Here is a 20,938-nt window from a genome sequence, read left to right as displayed (position 1 = left end):
AACTTCTTTGCTCAGCCAACTCTGATTAGCTCTTCAGGTCTCTGACTTCCTGGCCTTGCCTTCAAAGAGTCTATGTTCAGGGGCAGGGCTTCTCCCCCCTCACCACTAGGGATGTTTGGGGACAGGTATTTCTCTGTGGTGGGGGCTGCCATGTGCATTGTGGGATGTTCACCAGCATCTCTGGCTTCTACCCACTAGATGCCAGTGACACTTTCTCCCTCAATTATGGCAACCAACTATATCTCCAGACAGTCCCCCACATCCCCTGGTGGATGATAACTCCCTCTCTTGAAATCCTCCAGAGCTGCACTCTTCAGTAAACATAGAACTTGAACCATGCCTATAATTTTACATTTTAAAAAAAGTGTTTATTTTTCAGAGAGAGAGTGCAAGAGCGGGGGGGGTGGGGAACAGAAGATCTGAAGCAGGCTCTGTGCTTACAGCAGAGAGCCTAATGTGGGGCTCAAACTCAAGGACAGTGAGATCAAGACCTGAGCCAAAGTCCAATGCCCAACTGAGTCACCCAGGCACCCCTATAATTTTACATTTTTTAGAGTCCTATTAAAAAAGAAAAAAATAGGGGCTCCTGGGTGGCTCAGTCAGTTGAGCATCCAAGTTCAGCTCAGGTAATGATTTCACGGCTTGTGGGTTCAAGTCCCGCGTCAGACTTTAGCTGACAGCTCAGAGCCTGGAGCCTGCTTCAGATTCTAGGTGTCTGTCTCTCTCTGTCTTGCAAAAATAAATAAACAATTAAAATTTAATAAAAGAAAAAATAACAGATGAAATTAATTTTAACAGGTATTATTTAACTCATCACATATAAAACTATCATTTTAACATGCAGTCAATATTTTTAAATTACTAATGAAAGGTATTTTACATTTTTTTGCACTAAATCTTCAAAATCTGCTATACATTTTACACTTAGAGAACTTCTCAATTCAGATGGTAGATTTCAAACAGTTAAAATTAAATATAACCCTAAAAAGAGAAACATCTTGTTTAACAAGTAAACATATTTTACACTGCTGTAGTTTTTAAATTTAAATTGGTTAAAATAAATCATAAAATAAATTTTAAAACCCAGTTCCTCAGTCAAACTAGCCACATTTCAGATACTTGGTAACCACCTGTGGCTTAGAGGCTACCATTTTGGACAGCGCAGATCTAGAGGTAAAAAAATGTCTTGACCATTTTTGTGCCTCGTCGGTGAACAGAAGTGTATATTCACAGAGTAGTAGCTCAGGAAATGTTCAGTTCTTTTATTCGATTTTCACACGCACACACATGCACACAAACATAGGGACATTTGACAATGCCTGGAAACGTATTTGGTTGTCACAAGTGGGTATGAGGGTAGACACCAGGGATGACTAGGGATGCTTGCCTTGCAGACATAAGGTAAAATCTCTGTGGCCAGCACTGGGTGTCTTTCTGTGGTTAACTTGAATCTGCAGTGAACAAATGACTAGCTAACATGTCACCTGAAGGACTTGGGACCCCACGGGCCCACCATAAGAGAAAGAATGCCCCTTCTCTGGCCACTGCAGTAACTGATCCAGGCCTCCAGTCTCAGACACTGGGTCCAGTTGGAGGCTGGAGTGATGCACTAACTGTTTGCCTGAGCCATACCCCTTGCAAGACTCCGATTCACTGCCTTGGCCATGCCCTGTACCCACTGACAATCTGTCACAAGGAAAAGGGCTTTGAGATAAGCCCTCATATGGAGACTTTATTCCTTAAAACAGGGGGATCTTGGGCAAATCACTCAGGCTTGCTGATCCCAGGTCCTCATCCATGAAATGACATGGATGAGTCCCAACCCTGGGTCTCCTGGTGAGGGTCATCAGAGAAAATGATGCATTTCTGGCGTGGCTCCTGTTTGAGATGCTGTCAGAGACACCTCCTCTCTATTGTTCCTTTCTTTCCCGCTTTCTTCATGTTAAAACTCTCCATTGTTATTTTTCTGGCAGTTTCTAAAACCAGAGCCTTGCTGCAGTAAGAGGATTCAGGCCATGAAACATCTCTGAGATTGCTTTGCAACTGCCTCTGAAGCAACTTTCCCAGGGCCAGCTTATAAATTCTAGACTAGGTAGAGTTTGAGCCCTTGGGATAGAAGTGTGTGGGCCGAGAGCAGATTGTTAGGTGGCAGGGCAGCCTCCTGAGGACTCCACATGGCACCTGGTGGCCTAGTCAGACTTGCATACCCTGGGGTCTCAGCGACCCCAGGGATGCTATGCCCCCTGGCAGGAGTTGAGGGCTGGTATGAGAACGGAAGCAGGAAGCATTAAGACCAGATGTAGTGCTCTGGAAAAGGCTGAAACCTGAGCACCCATGGTGACAGACTGTGTTTGGTGGACACAGACTGTGTTTGGTGCACCCACAGCAGGAGACGGGAGACGGCCTGCCACGCTAGCTGGAGAGAGGCAGCAGCTCTAGAGCGGGCGAGAGGTGGGGGACAGGAACTTCAGGGATGTCCAGCAAGATGAGGAAAAGAACAGCCCAGATGTGTTACACACTTCCTGAATTCTGTGGCACGGGTAGAGGGCTTCACATCATTAATTCAGTTAAACTTTCCGCCGATGCTACCGCATAGGGTGCTATTAGCATCCTCATTTACAGATGAGGAAACTGAGGCTCTGATGATTGAAAATCACACAGCTCAGAAATGATAAAACCAGGAATTGAACCCAGATTTCTCTAGACAGCCTGTACTCTTACCCACCATGCTGTATGTCCATGGCCAACATTAGTGAGTACTGATTTGTGCCAAGAACTAGGAAATACCATAGCACATGGGTTCAGGACTCTGCTTCAAAACTCCTGTAATGACTAGCCCTGGAACTTTGAGCCACAGAGAAGTTACAGTTGTCCCATTTCCTTATTGGCAAAATGGGGATACTCTTAATTATTGTTAAGAGACATAAATGAAATAATAACACTTTGAGTGCTTGGACTTGTGCCATTGCTGTTATTATTATCATAAACCTATTTTACAGGTGAGGAAATTGAGGCCCAAAGAGGAGGAAACAGGCAGGCTCACCAGTGTTGAGATTCAGGCAGGTGGCTGGACCAGATTTGTGGTTCCTGAGAAATATGGGCGATGGTGGTGAATGGGGAGATCTCATGAGAGCCTCAGCCTAAAGTGACAAGCAGAATTTACAAATAAGGGCTCATTTAGGGAGTTGGAATATGAGGTGGGAGGCTAGACACAATAGCATGGCAACCCCAGCTGCTGTGATGGCCTAAGGCAAGAGCTAGACAGAGAGCTGAGATGACACAATGCTGAGGTCCCTGAGCCGTTGACCTGGGTGTCCTCCAGTCTCCTTGACCAAGGTTTCAGGTGGTCCCGAAGCTCAGGCCAGGACTGTGTCTGCACATGAGAAGCAGGGACCACAACTGGAGGTCAGGGAGGTGGGTAACATTCAGGATCCAGGCAGCCACAGCTCTTCCATTTGGTTACTGGCATGGCTACACGCTAACTCAGTAGAGCACGGAAGGAGCCAGTACTTGATCAAGTACACCAGGATGCCATCTTTGTTGGCAGTCTTATAATAGATGCTCACAAGCCTGATGGACGTAAGGCTAGGGGCCCACCACTCGCTGCCAGCTTCTGTTACCATCTCCCCACTGGCATGCCACTTCCGCAGTAGGGTGTTCTATAGCAGGTGAATGTTTCTGCTGCCTACAAACAAGCGTCTAAGCAAGGAGCATATCTGACTGAGGCCTTCACTACACCTTTTTCTCTCTCGAGGCATTCTCCTTAGACCAAGGAGAAAGCAGTCTCCAGGCTTCTGTGCAAACTTCCATTAAATTCATATTCAGAACCCGAGGGCCATCCTTGCTCTTTCTCCATAGCTTGGTTACCAGCTAGTTGCCATGTGGGACCAATATGGCCTCCAGAATGTCTTCTTTCCTCACTGCTGCTTCTCATTCCCAAGATCCATTAAGTTCTTTTTTTTTTTTTAATATTTTTATTTATTTCTAGGAGAGAGAGAGAGAGAGACAGCATGAGCAGGGGAGGGTCAGAGAGAGAGGGAGATACAGACTCTGAAATAGGCTCCAGGCTCTGAGCTGGCAGTCAGCACAGAGCCCGACGCAGGGCTCGAACCCACGAACCGCGAGATCATGACCTAAGCGAAAGTTGGACGCTTAACCGACTAAGCCACCTAGGCGCCCCCCAAGATCCATTAAGTTCTGCTCAGATTAGCATCACAACTTCCAGACTGACCTTTCTGTTGTCACACTGGTGCCCTTTTAGTGTATGCTCCACTGAAGCCTGAGTGATGGTCCAGCGATAAGAATCTGTTCCTGATTGAGATGCTCCCAGGCTCCTCTGTGCTTCCGGAGAGTTAGCCTAAATCAAAGACCCTCACTCTCCTGTTGGTCTTCAGCTTCCTTCCCTCTTTGGCATCCTGTGCCCTGCTCACACTGATTATATCAGCAGGGCCTCCCTTCACTGGGATGCTCTCTGTCTGTGATGTACCTTACTCACCCGCTATGATCAAGTCTAGACAAAATCTTCCCTGACCCCCACTGTCTCGGGCTGCCCTGAGAGGAGATACTCAACTGGCCAGGCTGGTGCACAAAGAGGATCCCCTGAGTCAGCTCCGAATGAGGGGGCCTCACCATCATGGCTCATTCATACCCCAAGCACACTTTCTTGGAGCTGTGTGGTTTCTGCCACCTCTTCACCTGTACCCAGCACACATACAGTGGTCATTCACATGACCCCATGCATGAGCAGGCTTACAGGTTGAGTGGATGATTGACAGTAATAGGTCACATGCCAAGCATAGGATGCTTTCCCCACCCCACCCTCTGCCTCCACCCATGATGATTCCAGCACCTCACCTGACACACCGTCTGCCATTTGGTTAGGCTCACTCTGAGTCACTGAGCACTGGTTTTCTAACCAGTATTTGAACTCTGTGCAGCCTCACCTGCCAAGCTTCCTAGAGGCTGATTCTCCAGAGTTTCTGGATAGAGGTCCCCTAAATCTATTGGTTCAGCCCTGCGTAGGCTGTCCTGAGCTCACCTCGTGCTGGCCAGGAGAGGTCAGGCTTGGCGGCAGAATGCACGTGCACCACAGGGCAGACCTCTCAGTCCTCTGAGCCTGCCCCTGAGAGCAACAGCCATGGCTGCACATGCTCTGGACCTCACTCTGACCCTCTATCATCTCTGCTAACACAGAGCTGCTTTTCCATCCATCCTTTGGGGAGGAGGGTAGATCAGCTTTTAGTACAGAACACAGTGATTCAGTGTTTCTGCTTCCACGAGCCAAGGGGCAAAGGCTAGAAGAAAGAAAACATGTTCATGGTGGATTTGCCTGGAATCTCAACAATCGATGCTGTTCCCACTGCTGGTTTTATTACCCTTGCTCAGTTTCGTTGCACTAATCTGAATTCCGTGCTGCGTGTTTACCGGCTGTTCCGTCTGATCCCGCTCGTGCTTCCACTAATCCTTCCTATAGATTTCTCGTTCCCTTCCACGCCTCCCCTCCTATCCAGGCTCTAATGCTTGCCTCAGGCAGCATGTTCCAGAGGCAACATCCTAGCAAAGCTTCCCAGGCTGGGCAGATCTTAGCCTTTCCTCCCCCTCCTACCCGTTTGGGTCAGGTAGTGTGGTCACTCTGTGACAGAACAGCTTGGCCAGAGTCACTTGGAAAGAAATGAATCTGTTTCTGAGTTAGAGCCTTGGGGACACCTTGACCCAGCGCACCCTGCTGTGCTGTTCAGACAGATAAAGCCAGGACATAGTGGCCTTCCTGAAGCCTCCTGTGCTGCTCAGCCCATGACCAAGCAGGAGTGTCCCAACCTCTTCCCATATCTAATTGGCCCTAACCCCTGTCTGTGATTGCATTTTACTCAGCTGAATGCTAAGACCTCCCTCCTGTTCCCAGCCCATTCCCAGACTGCTTGGAACATGACTGAGCTTAGCTTGGTGTTAGGGGTTCAATGTCTTCCCCCAAAATGTATGTGGAAAACCTAACCCCAGTTCCTGTGAAAGCGATCTCTTTCAGAAAGAGGGTCTTTGCAGATGTACTTAGTTAAGATGGGTCCTGAGGGCAGGCTCTAATTCAAGAGACTGAGGTCCTGACAAGAAGGAAAGATCTTGTGAAGACAGACCCACAGGGAGAATGCTGTGAGATGATGGAAGTGGCGTAGACCGTCAGGACATTGCCTAGCAAACCTGCAGTTCGGAGGAGGTGAGGGAGGATTCTCCCCAGTCTCGGGGGAAGCCTGGGCATCTTGATTTTGGACTTCTGCCCTCTAGAACTGTGAGAGAGTACATTTTTGTTGCTTTAAGCCACGCAGATTGTGGTAACAACTCATGGCAGCCCTATAAAACTAATACACTTGGAAACACAAGGATCCAGAGCACTGGGCATCTGGCAGGAGTCCACCCTCAAGGCTGTGCCCTTGCAATGGACAGACCTCCATGAGACCAGGGCCAAGAGTTGCCGTCCCAGAGAATTTCTTTGGCCCACTGTGTGGGGTCTCCTTATTGACTGTATTCTATGTTTGGCTCATAGTCAGCCTCTGCTCTTTGGCTCTGACCCTCTGCCTTTTAGTTCTTCCTCCTGCATTTGAATAGTCCTAGCATTTGCTGTTGGTCACACCCTGACCTTGACCTCTGCCTCACCAGCCAGGCTGTGGTAACCTGTTCTCTGTGTCCTGACATTGTTTGGCCTGTATACCATCCCAGTGGGCTTTTGGGCACACTGCTACAGTGATTGCTCTGGAGAAGGCTTCCCTTGTTCCACAGCTGCCCTAGACTTCTCTGAACCCCACAGGAAGAACTACAGTATGTTCAGGGTGACCATGCACTGTCTCACACTGCCTGGAAAGTCTTAACAGAACCAGCTGCTTGGCTACAGGGCACACCAATGAGTATGTGTTCTCCTCTCTTACTCCTGTGCTTCAGACTAAACCATTAATCCCCCCAGTGCAAGCTGGGGGTGCTCTTCTCTGCCACAGCTAAGCAGCCAAACCCCCCTGGGCTCAGACTCAGTGCACAGATTTCTGCAACCAGGGAGACAGTCCTGTTGGCACTGAACTGACTCAGCATCTTCATCCTCATTGGCAGAGCCGGCCTCGTCTGGACCCTAGGGAGTCAGGGCGGGAAGGGAGAGAGGAGACCACTGAGTGGTCTCAGGGATGCCCATGACATGTCCCATACCACTGATGACATGTGAAAACTAATTTTGTAACCTAGCTTTAGCTAAACAGTCATGCATGCCCTTCCCTGTACACACCTGTGTTAACTTTGATTTTCAGTTTGGAGACTTCTCTTTCCTGCCAAGTAACGAGCTCCCAGACAGCAGGACCATCTCTTAATTGCCTTGCATGCTCAGCACCTTGCTGTCCTCACTGTCAGCATTATAATCCGAACACCGCTTATCAGGCTGTCTCCAGGACTTTTCCTCTGTGGCCAAGAGTTGAGTTGCTGCTATTGAGATCAGAGTAATGGGTCTAATCCATTTGGAGGTCACTTAGCTCTGTCCAGTCCCATTCCATGGGCTAAATATCACTGCTGGCCAAAGTCCAGTCAGAACTCTAGGCATAAGCTGACCCGTCACCATGGACAGGTACAGGCAGAGCCCTAAACCCCACACGGGTGGGCTCCTGATCCTTCCTTTAGATGTGACGCCTACCTCAGCCACATCTTGGTCTTAACCTTAACTGTGGTCTGACTCCTAAACCAGTCTACAGAGGACACCCAGCTCTACCATTGCTTGTAGCCCTACTCTGGTCACAGGCTAGGAGTGGCACTCACACTGTGGGTTTCTGGGCACATGAGGGAGCAGTTGAGGCCATAGGGAAGCATGAAGGGATTCTCAGCCCACAGATGGTGAAGCCCTGCAATGGGCATGCCTTACAAGGGATATGTCAATAATGACAGTGTCTGGCATCAGTCAGGCATGACTCCTCTTAAATAAGTCTATAATACTGAATTCTGAACACATAAAAAAAAAAAATTCAGAAGAGTTTTCCTGCACCAAAAAGACATTCACCATAAGGGTTTTTATGTAGCCAGCTTTTCTACTGTATGTAACACAACTGAATTAGAATCTGACCTACACAGAGTATTTGCTGTGTAAAGCAACGTCCACCCAGAAACAGATTCAGGAGATGCATAGGACCAAGCAGAATCAGCATTTGAGGAACAATTTATTTAAGTGGCCGGAGTGCTTTCAAACAATCAATTAAAGCTATTCCCATCTCACGAGGTGCTAACCTCCATTTAAGGCTGCAAAAGAGGGCAACCTCTGTCAGCAATATTTAGCAGTTTTAGTTGTATAGGCTGTGATGAAGTCAATTCCAACCTCTTAGGACCAGCTGGGTGATATTGAAGGAGGCTGGGATATTAGAAATCTGTATCTTCTTTACACTTAACTCAGTACTTATTAAATGGTTTTCCCCAGCAAGGGTAGAGCTGTCTTTGAAAAACCCATGTCTCTGTAGTGTTTTCCAGCTCCTTGACATTGACTCTGAGTTAAATCTTGGCTAAAAGCAATTACTGTCATATGATGAATTGAGGCAATTTATTTATTACTTGAGAAACATCTTAGGTGATGTCACTTAGAAGAATGATAGAATAATCCTTCTCAAGCACTCCATTATCAGCCAGACCTAGTGAGGGAGGCACTGTTCCCAGGTGTGGGGGAGGTAGTCAGAAATTTTTAAAAATTAGTCATCTTGAGACCAGAGAAAGAATATTAGGAATAAAGTAGACAACAGTCACTTAAACTTGAGCTAGGCTTGTCTCCCTGTATAATTATATGGGATGCTGTGGTGGCTAAATATCAAGAAAGGAATTATAGGTAAATCCCAGAGATTAATAATAAAACTGAACTCAATATGTTAAGGGCTTAGAGATGGTAGTTGATATACAAGGCAAGTGAAAAGGATGAATGAACTTAAGTTAAAAAGGTCAAGTTTAAAGATCATTTGAGCAAATTTTGTATAATTTGACCCATATAACAAGATTCACATGACATGTTCATCAATCCCTTCAATATTAGAATATGATATGTTGGTGAGAGGGCATGAAGGGAGATAATTTCAAGAAAAGCAGGTATAAAATGGAGCTGTGTGATACAGCAGGTAGCACACTCAGCAGGGACAGGCATGTATACAAAGATGTCTAATCTGGTTAATCAAGATAAGATTCTAGATCAAAATACCAGTAAGCAATACCTGCCGAACAACCTAGTTTAACACCCAGCTGTCCTGAAAGCCAGCCCCAATTTCTCTAACTTGGCCTTAACTTTGCTGAAATTAATACACGGTCCTGGGCATTCCTCCTGGATTTATAAGCCCAGACACCTCTCAAAAGTAGCAATGGGGTGAACATCATCACTTGTTCATAGGAAGCCCATGGCAACCCTTGGCCTGTTTGGCCTCACATCCCTCCTTTGCTCTTCCCTTGCTGCCTGGAATGTACAGGTGACCCCTGTAGGCTGTGTTTCCTGGGCGGAATGTCAACTGATATCTGGGTTTGACCAATAAGGAGACATTAATTATACAGTAAGAGGAAGGAGAAAGCTTCTCCCTCTTGGCTTCAGGCTCCTTCTTTGGCGGTGACCATGTGCCCTCCATGACTCCACTTCTCCTGGAGGTCTTCCAGAGTTCCAGCTTCTTTTGGGTGACCCTGACCTCTGGGCTCTGATGATACCACTATCTCCTTTTGTCTCTCAAGCCTAGCCTGGATATGACTCCTGGTGTTGCTACTGTCTTGGTTGCCTCACCATCTTCTCCTGATCCCTGTGCATCAATTCTCTAGTAAATGTGCTCCATTTTAAATGTTTGGAGTCGTTTCCCTTTTCCTGGTTGGATACTGATGGATGCAGAGCCTATGCTGATTTCTAGTGATTATTCCTTCCTTTAGTAAATGGTAAGGGAAAAAATCTGATTTAATCATCCAGTCTATATGTTTTATTCCTGTATCAACATCACACTTTACTCTTGTGAAATATCTGGAATCCACATTTTCCCATTTAAAAAAAAGTCAACAACAGCATTTGTTTCTCCCCAGGCTTCTCGCACCCCTCCTGTTTGCTACAATTTCAATCCTCAAAGACTGCCAAAGTAGTTCATGATCACAATTACAAATGCTCTCAATGCCTTGGGATGCAATTTGTAAAGTCTGGAGGCTTGAATCTAATGAAGTATCCAGATGCTTTCCTACCAACTTTTTTCCTATCTTGGACTTAAATTCCATCTTAAAAATAGCCTACCATTCTGAGACTTCGCTTCCAGCAAAATCAAGAAGGGCTATGGTGCATACCTGACTTTAGAAGAGCCAGAAAGTTGCCCAGATTTCTCACCTTTTCCCTGTTGCCTCCTCTTGGCAAACCCCTCATGATCAGAGATGTCTGCAATCCTTAAAACCTTCACTGGCATAGAGGTAACAGCTCAGAGTCAGAGTTTGAAAGGTTTTCTCTCCTGGGTGCCAGATGCGTGCAAAGCCAGAGTAAAGACAGAAACTCTCCAACAAGAGAAGTCATTAAGTAGCCAGTATAGTAAGATTTGGGGATAATATGCCCTTGGATAGTTAGGAGTTGACTGTGTATTTTAAAGACTGCAGCTATTAGGAATTGTGTTCCCAAGAGCCAGCTTCCTTTCTTTACCATCAGCAATGATCACCAGCATGGGTTATGCATCCACTGGGATTTACTTGGTTTTATCAGTTACAATTAGATGTTCTTTATCTGAGACTTCTATTTTTGCTCCATATCTTTACAGGGAAATTCTCTGAATTAAAGCTATAGAATTGAGCCTGTAGCCAGGGAGAGCACTTTGAGAATGAATCATTAATCCCTTGTTGCCACATGTTGTTATTGCTGCCATTAAGTCATCCAGAAGTAAGCCCAATACAGGCCTTGCCTATAGGAGAAGAGTTAAGTGAATCACTCTGGGGGTCTCTGCCTCCCTTCATCCTAAGGATTAGATGAACTCAGGCAGCAGGTTGCAAGGAAGTATCACCCCAGCACCCACAGTGTACCCACAGTTGAAAGACATAGAAACCCCTGCCTACCAACCCTGGAACAACTTCCAAGGTCATGCCATCATTATGCCACATGTGTGAGCAGCTCCTCAGAGTCTGTCAAACATTTTTACCTCTGTTATTACATTTGATTTTTTGAAAATCCCTGTGAGCTTGGCATTTACTCCCTATTTTACAAATGAGGATATCAAATCACATGGTGGTTAACAGCTTTGGTCGAGGTCACACAACGATTTAGGAATGGAATCTGGATGCAAACTCATGTATTTCTGACCTGAAACCCATTGCTTTTGACTCCTCTCATAAAACCATAGAATCTCAATCTCAAAATGGTTATGAGAGGTCGTGTAGTCTCTCTGCATGATGGGAGAATACCAAGTTACCAAACAGTGTCTTTCATTGTTGGTGACACATTCTCCTGCCTTTGTGGGTAACTTGGGGACTTGGGGGTTGACCCCATGGGAGTCTCATGTCTCTAAAGACGACAGAGAGAATGTCTCTCACCCAGGATGTGGGTATCACTGGAATCCAGGGATGCTGAGTTGAGGTGGGAAACAGGGTCACTAAGGAAAGAAGAAAGGTCAGTGTCCCAGGACAGTGAAGTGTTGAAGGCTTGGCTAAGCATCCCAGAAGCCCAGGAGGTGAGAACAGATGGAGACAAAGTAGGCAGTTACAAGGGAGGGCCAATCTGGAATAGGACTGGGGAACCATGACTGCTGTCATGCTCCTCTCTACATTATAATGCTGCAACACAGGCTTGAGCCTCAGCTGGATTGTGATTCCACATAAAAACTTTTCTTTGTGTTGGCCCCTAATTTACCCCCATCACTCCACCCATTGCTATTAGCTCCAGTTTTTAAAATTAAAGGGACCAATCTATTCCATCATCCACAATGGCTTTTCAACTTTTTGAAAGCAAGAACTAAGTCTCATTTGAATCTTCCACTCTCTATGCCATAAAGTCCTGATTCTAACTGCCATTCCTCCGAAGTCAGTGATCTCTGATTTTAATGTGCACCTGAATCCCCTGAAGACCTTGTTAAAAATGCAGCTGCTGATTCATTAAACCTGAGATGGGGCCTGAGATTCTGCATTTGCAATAAGCTCCCAAGTGATGCTGATACATCTGACCTTTGGACCACACTTTGAGTGGCAAGGCTCTTAACCTGTCTTTACCCTGGAGCCCCCTCTCCAGGGGTAGATTCAACAACTAGATAAGCCTCACCAGAGTCTTCTGACTAGTCCATTGTTAAGCAAAGCTAATTGCCGTTGGTGGATATCAGGAATCCGTGGGGAATATAAACTGAGATGGTTATTCGGTAGCATGGGAGTAGGTGGTAGGGAGATGGAATATGGTGACTGGACTCTTATGTATGGGGAAAATAGGGAGAGGGGAAGACTTCAAGAGGCCAAGAGCTATTCCTTGGGCACCAGGTTTCCATATGCAGCCGTGAGCAGGTAATACACTGAAAGCTCAATGTGAATGAACTCTGAGTTGGAGGTGGGAGGAATCTGGATTCTAAGACATCAGAGGTTTCATGGACAGAGGGCAGGGGGCGGCAGCAACAGCTTTGAGAGGACCAGTTCAGCCTTTGGGAGTGCTCAGTGCTTCCGGAGGGCCCAGCTGGCTGGGGTATACATGGCAGCCTCATGTAGAGACAGTAGTCTCCTGTCAGTGTAGGCTGAGTTCACAAGATTGTTTTTGATGACTACATCACACAAGGGACTAAGATAGAGCCTTGAAGCTACTCCAGTTGGATAAATTTATCACCTGGTGCATAGCTGCCGGTTCTGATTTACGTGAACTCTTCTCAGGCTGGCTCACCATGGATGGAAGAGATGAAGAGGATACATCCAAGTTCCACCCCCCTTCTCTCAGTTTCAGGCTCATCCCTGCTTAGTAGACAGAAAGTACCCAGGGCCAGAAACAGGGCTTTTAAGGGACTGGGGGACTATTACAGTACAAAGTTTGACGCTCATGAAAAGGGTGGATTAGAGTAAAAGTAACCGGCTACCATGTTACTTCCAGTTCTTCCTCTGAAAAGTTCCCTTGGATTTCTGGCTGGTGAGTCAGATGGCCAAACTTCTTCATGGACCCAGTCTGGCATGTCCTTAACTATACCTCTATCAAGGACAGTTCATTATGGTGATAAGGGGGTGAGCCCTGTACACAGAGTCCCAGCTCTGAAACTCACTAGTTATATGGCCTTGGACAAGTCATATAATCCTTCTGTGAAGTTTTTTAATCTATATAAAAGGGAAAACAAAACCAGTACCTTCTGAGTTTTGAGAAGTTTCAGTGACTTTATATATGAAAAATATTGGGCATATTCCTTGGCACCCAGTAGTAGATCAGTACTTTTAAGCTAACATTTTATTAACTTACTTACTTATTTATTTAGAGACAGAGAGAGCATGAGCGAGAGCACAAGGGAGGGGCAAAGACGGAGGGAGGGAGGGAGGGAGAGAGAGAGAGAGAGAGAGAGAGAATCCCAAGCAGGCTCCATGCTGTCTGCACAAAGCCCAATGCACAGCTTGATCTCACAAAAGTGTGAGATCATGACCTGAGCCAAAATCATGAGTCAGACGCTTAACCAACTGAGCCAGCCAAGTGCCCCTTAAACTGATTTTATTTTTTAGGTAGTAGTAATTGAGCTTCTGTTTGATGATGAGCTCGGGGCCTGCCTGAGACAGCCTATCACATTGCTAGGGCCATAAGCCAACCCTTATGTGCTTCTCCATAAATCCTATCATAAGGTCTCATCTGCTCCATTGAGAACTTAGATCAAGGTCTCATGGAGACTCTGTACCAGGTGCAGGGCTAGCCTGTGCTCTGTCTCTGTTCCCCTTTTCTTCCTCTCAGATGGAAAAGCTGCACCGGAATGCTCTCTGGTCTTCAGTCCCAGAGCCATTTCCTCTATAACTGTACCACCCACCTTTAAATGCTGTAGGCATGCTTAGTCTTTGAACAGAGGCACAATTCCACAGTGGCTAAAGCAGATGCCCTTTAAAGGGCACTAAAGTGGGCATTGGGTTGGCTGTGTCCCAGGGCATGCTCCCATCCCTGTACCCAAGTCTCATTGGGCTAGCCAAGAGTAACTCCTCCTCATCACGTCCCTGTATAGAGTTTGTGATTTCAGCCCTGATGCCTGTTGGCTGAACTCACTGAATCTGTCTAAATCAGTGGGCTCTGGCCTTTTCAGAGAGATTCCCTGGATAAAGTATGCTCCACTGTTGCTTCATGGTCACCATTTCAGTCTAGGGGCATCTTGGAACGTATTTGGGAAAAGGTTTCTAACACATATCTAAACACCTTTAGCTTCCTTTGGACAGAGCTTGATTCTCTCCTAGAAGCAGTTTTTGACACCGCTGATTATTCCTTCCTTCTTGAAACACTCTTCTCTTGGCTCTAGGGCACTCTACTCTCCTGGGCTGTTTTATTAACCATCCATCCACTCCTCCTCTGCCTCCTACACAGGCATATCTTTGTCTACCCACTCACTAAGCGCTGTAGACTCTACTCTCTCTCTAAGCCTGCTTCTCCTTTCACCCTTTATTCTTTCCCTGGGTGTCTCCATCAACCTCGAGCTGCACAATCCATCTATCTGTATGCATAAATCACACATTTTTACCTCCAGCTCAGACTTCTTTCCAGAGCTCCAGACCTACACTTTTAACTGTCTCCTTTTCTAGAGTAAATCTCTAGCTCAGACTGCCCCAAACTTGCCCATTCTCTCTGTCTACAGCTATACTTTGTCCATCGTTTCTTGAATTCATGAACAGAACCATCACCCGCCTTGTTATGAAAACCAAATAGTGATGGTCAATCCCTGACAGTTCTTTCTCCCTCAGTCTCTGTATCCATCCCAGCAGCAGGCTTTATTTATATGCTTCTGGGGTAATTATCTCTTTTTATTGCTACCATCATCTCCTAAGTCCACACAACTATCATCTCCCACCTGGATGCCTGCCTGGAATGGTTTCAAAATTCTTCTCTCCAAGCCACTTTGGCTCTACACTGAAGCTGGAATGATCAGTTGGAAAAGTAAATCAGACCATATTATTGCTGCATGAACAACACTTAAATGGCTCCCTGCATTTTTTGGGGTAAAGAAGAAAAGTTCTCATTGTGGCCTCTGATGCCTTGGGTGGATGGGCCCCTGCTGCCTCTTAAGCTTCCCTCTCATTATGCTCTCCTTGCTTTCTCGCCCTTATTATACTCTATTGCTTTCATTTCTCAAGTACACCAGTATCCTTTCCCCATTGCACAGCCTCAGCCAGTGCTGTTCCTTCCGCTGCTCTCACTTGCTCCTCCGCCCACCGGCCATGTCTCCCCCACTTAAGATTCACTTCCCTGTTGTGTGCTTTCCAAGTGCCTTGTGCCTCTCTTTTCTCATCGTTAACAGATTTGCATGCTTACTATTATTGATTCTCAGTTCATTAATTCTGTCTCCTGAGCCCCACCCATCACTCACAGTAGGCTCTTCGAGGGCAGGGACTGTGCCTGTGTCACTCACCACTGTATCACTGAATGCCTGGCATATAGTGAGTGCTTGTGATCATTTACTGAAGGAATGAAGTGTGAATCTCTTTAAGTCAAGCCAGTAACTGTTCCTAGGGTAATAAGATCCTCTCCAGGGCCCCTTTGCCTTTGTACCCCTAGTCTCTCGAATAGGATCGCACAGCAGGCACTAAATAAAATTCATCTATGCCAATGGATGCTCCCAAGACAGCTTCCTTCCTTCAAATGCAAACAAAAAGACTCTAACACAATTGAGGAAATTGTCATCTGAGGTGTTCAGCTTCCTTTATGTTTGGTACACAGTGGACTACCCCTATCTCAGAAATCGTTACTCCAAACTAGGAAATGGGGGCTATGTATGGTTCCTCAGAACCAGCCCACATTCTGGAATATGAGACCAGCCCTGCGAAGGAGATGGTTAGCTTCCTCTCCCATGAACCCTCTGAGCTGTAGATAGGCACAGCTTGCTCAGGCAGCCCTGGGATTTGATGATCTGGTCTTGCCTTTAGCTGATGAAGAGAACTGAATATGATCTCTCATCCATAATTCCATCCAAGAGAAGGATCTCTCATCCCACAGACAGCATCGTTTGGCACACAGTACATGGGTGCTCAGTGGCGAATAAATGAAGCAAACGAACATCTTTATATCCTTCAGTAATCACATGTGAGCCGATAGAAGGAGGCTAGCCGGTGTGAGACACTGGTATTAGAGAGCTGAGAGCCATATTCCCTGTTATTGAAGACTTGCCATTCCCACTGGGGAGACTTGGCTAAGTGAATCCAGCTTGTCCCAGTTACAAGAGAGTTTGGGGAATGTGCTCTGTTAGAGGAAATGCTCGACACTCTTAAACAAGAAGAGGGGATGCATTCTTGTGCTGAAGGGCTGTTCTTAAACATCAGTGGGCTTGGGGAATCAGAATCGTAGCTAATGGGCTTTAGCTTTTCTTCACTTCAGCTGGGTTCTGTGAACACGTGGTAGAAAAAGGAGAAATTCAATTTGGTTCCATGAGAACAAATGTGTGTGGGCAGCAGTGTCATCCCTTCAGCTAAACGTTGAACAACTGCAGACATTATGAGAACACCTAATACGAGGCAGGTTCGGTGCTACCATGAGGAAACAAAGATAAAGGAGGCATAATCTCACCCCCAAGGTGCTGGCAGACCATTGGAGGAGACAGATGGAGAAACAAATAGTTAATAATATCAGCATATTGAGGTATGTGCGAAGTGTTATAGGGAGTTAGGATTTAGTGGAGAGAGAGGCGCTCTCCCAGGGGTACAGGCAACCAGAGGAGAGGCAGTCGGTGATGAGGGATGAGCTGGTGCTGAGGTGGCAGAAACTGGGAAGTGAGGATGCGCCAGGAAGAGGAGTTTTTGGGTTTAAACCTCTGCACACAAACATGGTCCTGGGGAATATGAACGGCCTCAGGAAAGAATTCACTCAGGGTACTGGTAACCCCTGGGCCACTCTCCAGAAGTGTCTGGAATGAGAAGTGGCCTCTGATCCTTGGTACATTGCCTGAAGAGCCCAGGCTTAGGTATTTTTCGGCTGCCTGCAACCGAATCAGAGAGTTTGTACCTGGCAGAGCACATAACATTGGCGTTAAATTCCAGAAATGGAGTTAGTTACATAGGAGTGTTTTCTGAACCCCAGGAAATTACTTTTAATGCACTAAATTTCTGCCACACCATTTGTTTCGTAGAACGCACAAAACAAGAACGTTATGCTTTTACCTTTAAAATTCCAGTGATTTTAATCATGTTGCCTTAATACAAAGCTGTTGTTTTCACCATTTACCAGAAGGAATAAAGTTGGGTTTAGTATAATTCCATGAACTGTATATAGATCCATGGTTTGATCTGAGGGACAAATCAGCGTGAGGGATGAAACCCTCCACTTGACCTCACTGGACAATAGGGATACCCCAGTGCAGCAGTTGTGCATCCTTGGGACACTCACTCACTTCATTTCTCTGCACCTCAAAAAAAGGGGACAGTCTAATACAATATCACAAAGGATTAATCCTCAAAAAGATTAAAAGGGACAACGTGTGTCATGCTCTCAGCACAGTGTCTGGCACATAGCGCTCAGTAAATGGAACCTGCTGTCATTATAATTGTTGTCGTATGTGTGAGCCTTTTCCATATCTTTCTTCTTCTTTCCCCTTGAAGGTGCCTCCACTCAAAATTCTAACACCGTGGAGCCAGAGAAGCAGGTAGACAACACCGTGAAGATGGCTGGTGTCATCGCCGGCCTCCTCATGTTCATCATCATTCTCCTGGGTGTCATGCTCACCATCAAAAGGAGGTGAGTGTCTGGTGCTGCCCTGCAGACTCTGCTGACCCCAGCTGTCCCAGTGCTGCCCTGTGGCTAGGTCTTTGCTCTGCTAATCACTTGTGAGCAGGCACCTTCTTCTGTGAGTGTTCAAGCCCTGATATACTTGAGCTAATTGTGACTTATTGTGTTGGCATCTGAAAGGTGTGTGCTGCCTGCTTGGCAAGTGGCCCTGAGATGGCCAGTTTCTTATGGAGCCATTGATCCCTATGGCTAGGCCACCCTGGTGTGCCATGAGATTCCATGTCATGAATCTTCTCAGAATTAGCTGCTGTGTTGTAATTGATCGTGTATCATCAAGGTTACTGGGGACCCCCGGAAATACAGATGCAGGAAAGTAATGCTTTACTCTTTTTGCCTTCCCTCACTCTGATTTCCTTTGGTCCGCCATGCATGGCAGAGATAAAGCCTCCCACGGTGTGATAGCCCCAAGGGAATATCCTTTCCTACTTCATGTCCTGATGTCTTCCCAGCTGGATTGTTGCAGGACTTTTGCTACTTGTTCTCTCTCAACAGGATGTCTTCCTGGGCATCTCTGGTTCACTAACACAGTTATCACGTGTTGCATGGCTCATGAAAGCTGGGGTACAGGCTCCTCCTTATCCCCAGGATTCCACACACTGACGTCTCTGTTTATCAGACATTCACAAGGCTTGAGGCTAATGCAGGGGAATTGCAAAGAGGGAAAGGAGCCATTCATCTAGGAAAGCTGATGAATATCAGTGTCACCGTCCCAGGATGCACTGTTATTCCTCCAAAGTGGGAGTCACAGGGCCACCTCTCCTCAGCCCCTGGACTACCGCAGTGTTTCCATGTCTACCACCCACCCCCATGTCTTCTCAGTTTCAACATCATGGTCCCAACCTTGGTTTCCACCTTCTCTTCCAGAGCAAACAGAACCTTTATCTACATTACAACATTATGTGCTTCAGTGTGCCCTGCCCCCAACTAAATATACTTTCTCATCATGAAACAAGCCAGTTAACACCTCAGCCTGAAGCTCTGGTGTCTGGTTAGTCACAGAGGTAAGAGCAAACCCAGTAACAAGGACCAGGGACTTGCTTCTATCAGTAACAAGGACCAAGGAAAAGTACTCATGAAATTTCTGTCCAAACAGAAATTTCTGGTATGTCCTACCAGAAAATAAAGGGACAGAATGCCCTAAAGACAAAGTCCAGCTTCTATCTAAGGAGTCTCATGAATATAAATGCGAAAAGTTTCTTTTTAATCCACCTTTTCAGTCATCAGTGAGTCAGAAATTCTGAGGTTCCCACTGGACATGGCAGTCAGCCTTCTCTTAGCCATTTTGGCACCAGAATATCCCTGTGTCTTTCATGACTTCTGTTCTGAATCAGCCAGTCCTCCCTCTGGCCAGGGTATCTTACTGGTAGGACCTTGTCCTTTTTTTGACATTTTTGTCTAACAGAACCACTCCTTTTCTCCAGCCCTCAGCAGAATGACGGAAAGTTAAGGTTCTTATCCATCTACTGATTTTCTAGTTGGAAAGGGGGAAGGGTCAGTATTACATTAATATTGCGGAGCAAGAGCCTCCGAAGCACTGAGGACAGCATTGCATTGTCATATCGTCATCATCCTTATGACCATATTGCAGGTCTCAGTGACAAGTCAGCTATTAGATGAAGTAAAACATGAAGCCTGGTTTCTCTGGGGGCAGTAGGCACATGTAAGATTGCTGACATGTTTCTTAGAGTCACAGTCGCATTAGAGGCAGAGGTGAGTTGGGAATTGTCTACCTGGAAAAAGTAACCACTTTAATAGATTCTCATTCCTCTTTGATAGACCTGAAGTGTTCCCATTCTTTGCCACTGATTTGTAAGTCAGATAAGCTCTTCCAATTTTGCTCTTTCTAAAGCCTGGCTTAACCCACGTCACCATCATCTGTGAGATTGTGAAGAAATTTCACTTCCTTCTCCACAGCTATTTCTGCAATGTGTGACTTTTCAGGAGGGAGGAAAGGGCTTTCTGTTTCCAGGGTGGGAACAAATATAAAGAAAATCCTTTGTGTGGCTTTAACCTCTACTGCATATCTTCATTGTCTCTCACCTCTATCAAAACTGTCCATTAGACCCAACCAACAAGCATCACATGACCACCATTTGTTTCCGAGAAGCAAAACTCAGATGTTGTGGCAGTGCGGGGGGGGGGGGGGGGGGGGGGGGGGGGGGGGGGGGGGGGGGGGGGGGGGGGGGGGGGGGGGCAGTGGAGGCTGATCAGTGTTTGCATATACAGTATCTTTTGGAGAAAAGAAGACCTTTTGCTGACCTACTTGATAGTGATAATTTATAGATAGGTGTGGAGCAAGGAAAGGAGAGGAGAAAAAGAGAACATAAAGATAGTTCTGCACTCTTTCCACTAAACCACAGTGCCTCCTGATGTCTAGAGATGCCCCCAAAGGTTAGCTCCCTTAGGTCTTCTGACTCCAGCCCCATATAGAAGTATGGGGAAAACTTCATTGTTCAATTGAGTCTGTAACTAACTTACTGCTGGCCAGAATGCTGGGACATTACAGCTACCTAAAAGGAAGAGATATTAAAGGAAAAGAAACCCCCAAATAATAGGCAGATCATCACAACTCAGGATCCTGGTGTCAGCATCTCTTCAGTGTCCCAGTGTGACGTAGAGTTCGTTCCTGGATGCAAGAACTCTCAGAAGTCAAATGTCTGCTATATCCCCTCCACTGAGTTGAGCTGGGTCTTCTTCCTAACCTCTACAGACATGGGAGTGGTGACTTCCTGTTTTCTCTTCTACTAAGGGATTCAGCTGGCTCAAAAACTTCACCAAAGCTGCAGCCAGAAGGTTTCAGTACACATGAGATGTCCCTAGCTTGTACCTGTAGAGCTCGTCATCACTGGCCTTATAGGGTTTTCTTGTGATAAAGACCTTTCCCAAAGAGTCTTTTTCTTGCTGTTAGGTGTTTTCTTTTGTGATACTGAAATAGAAAGCTAACTGAGAATGGGCTAGAGATAGAGGATCAAGGGAAAGACCTAATGAAAGCAACTAAATTAATTTACGTTCATAAGATTAGGGAGGTGGATAGAGGAGTGG

At 46.2% G+C, this 20,938-nt stretch overlaps 1 protein-coding gene across 1 annotated transcript in view; it reads left to right on the top strand.

Annotated features, from left to right (window-relative positions):
• PTPRT (protein tyrosine phosphatase receptor type T) overlaps positions 1–20,938 on the top strand; it is an 803,437-nt gene that overhangs the window by 620,972 nt on the left and 161,527 nt on the right. Inside the window, exon 18 of the mRNA XM_039227066.1 lies at positions 17,710–17,845. Coding sequence (XP_039082997.1) covers positions 17,710–17,845 — 136 coding nt within the window. The remainder of the gene's footprint in view (positions 1–17,709; positions 17,846–20,938) is intronic.

This window comes from Hyaena hyaena, unplaced genomic scaffold (assembly GCF_003009895.1).
Source record: "Hyaena hyaena isolate Hyena2069 unplaced genomic scaffold, ASM300989v1 scaffold_25, whole genome shotgun sequence".
NCBI classification, from domain to species: Eukaryota; Metazoa; Chordata; class Mammalia; order Carnivora; family Hyaenidae; genus Hyaena; species Hyaena hyaena.
Note: the sequence above shows the minus strand (reverse complement) of the source record. Positions and strands in the feature narration are given on the sequence as shown.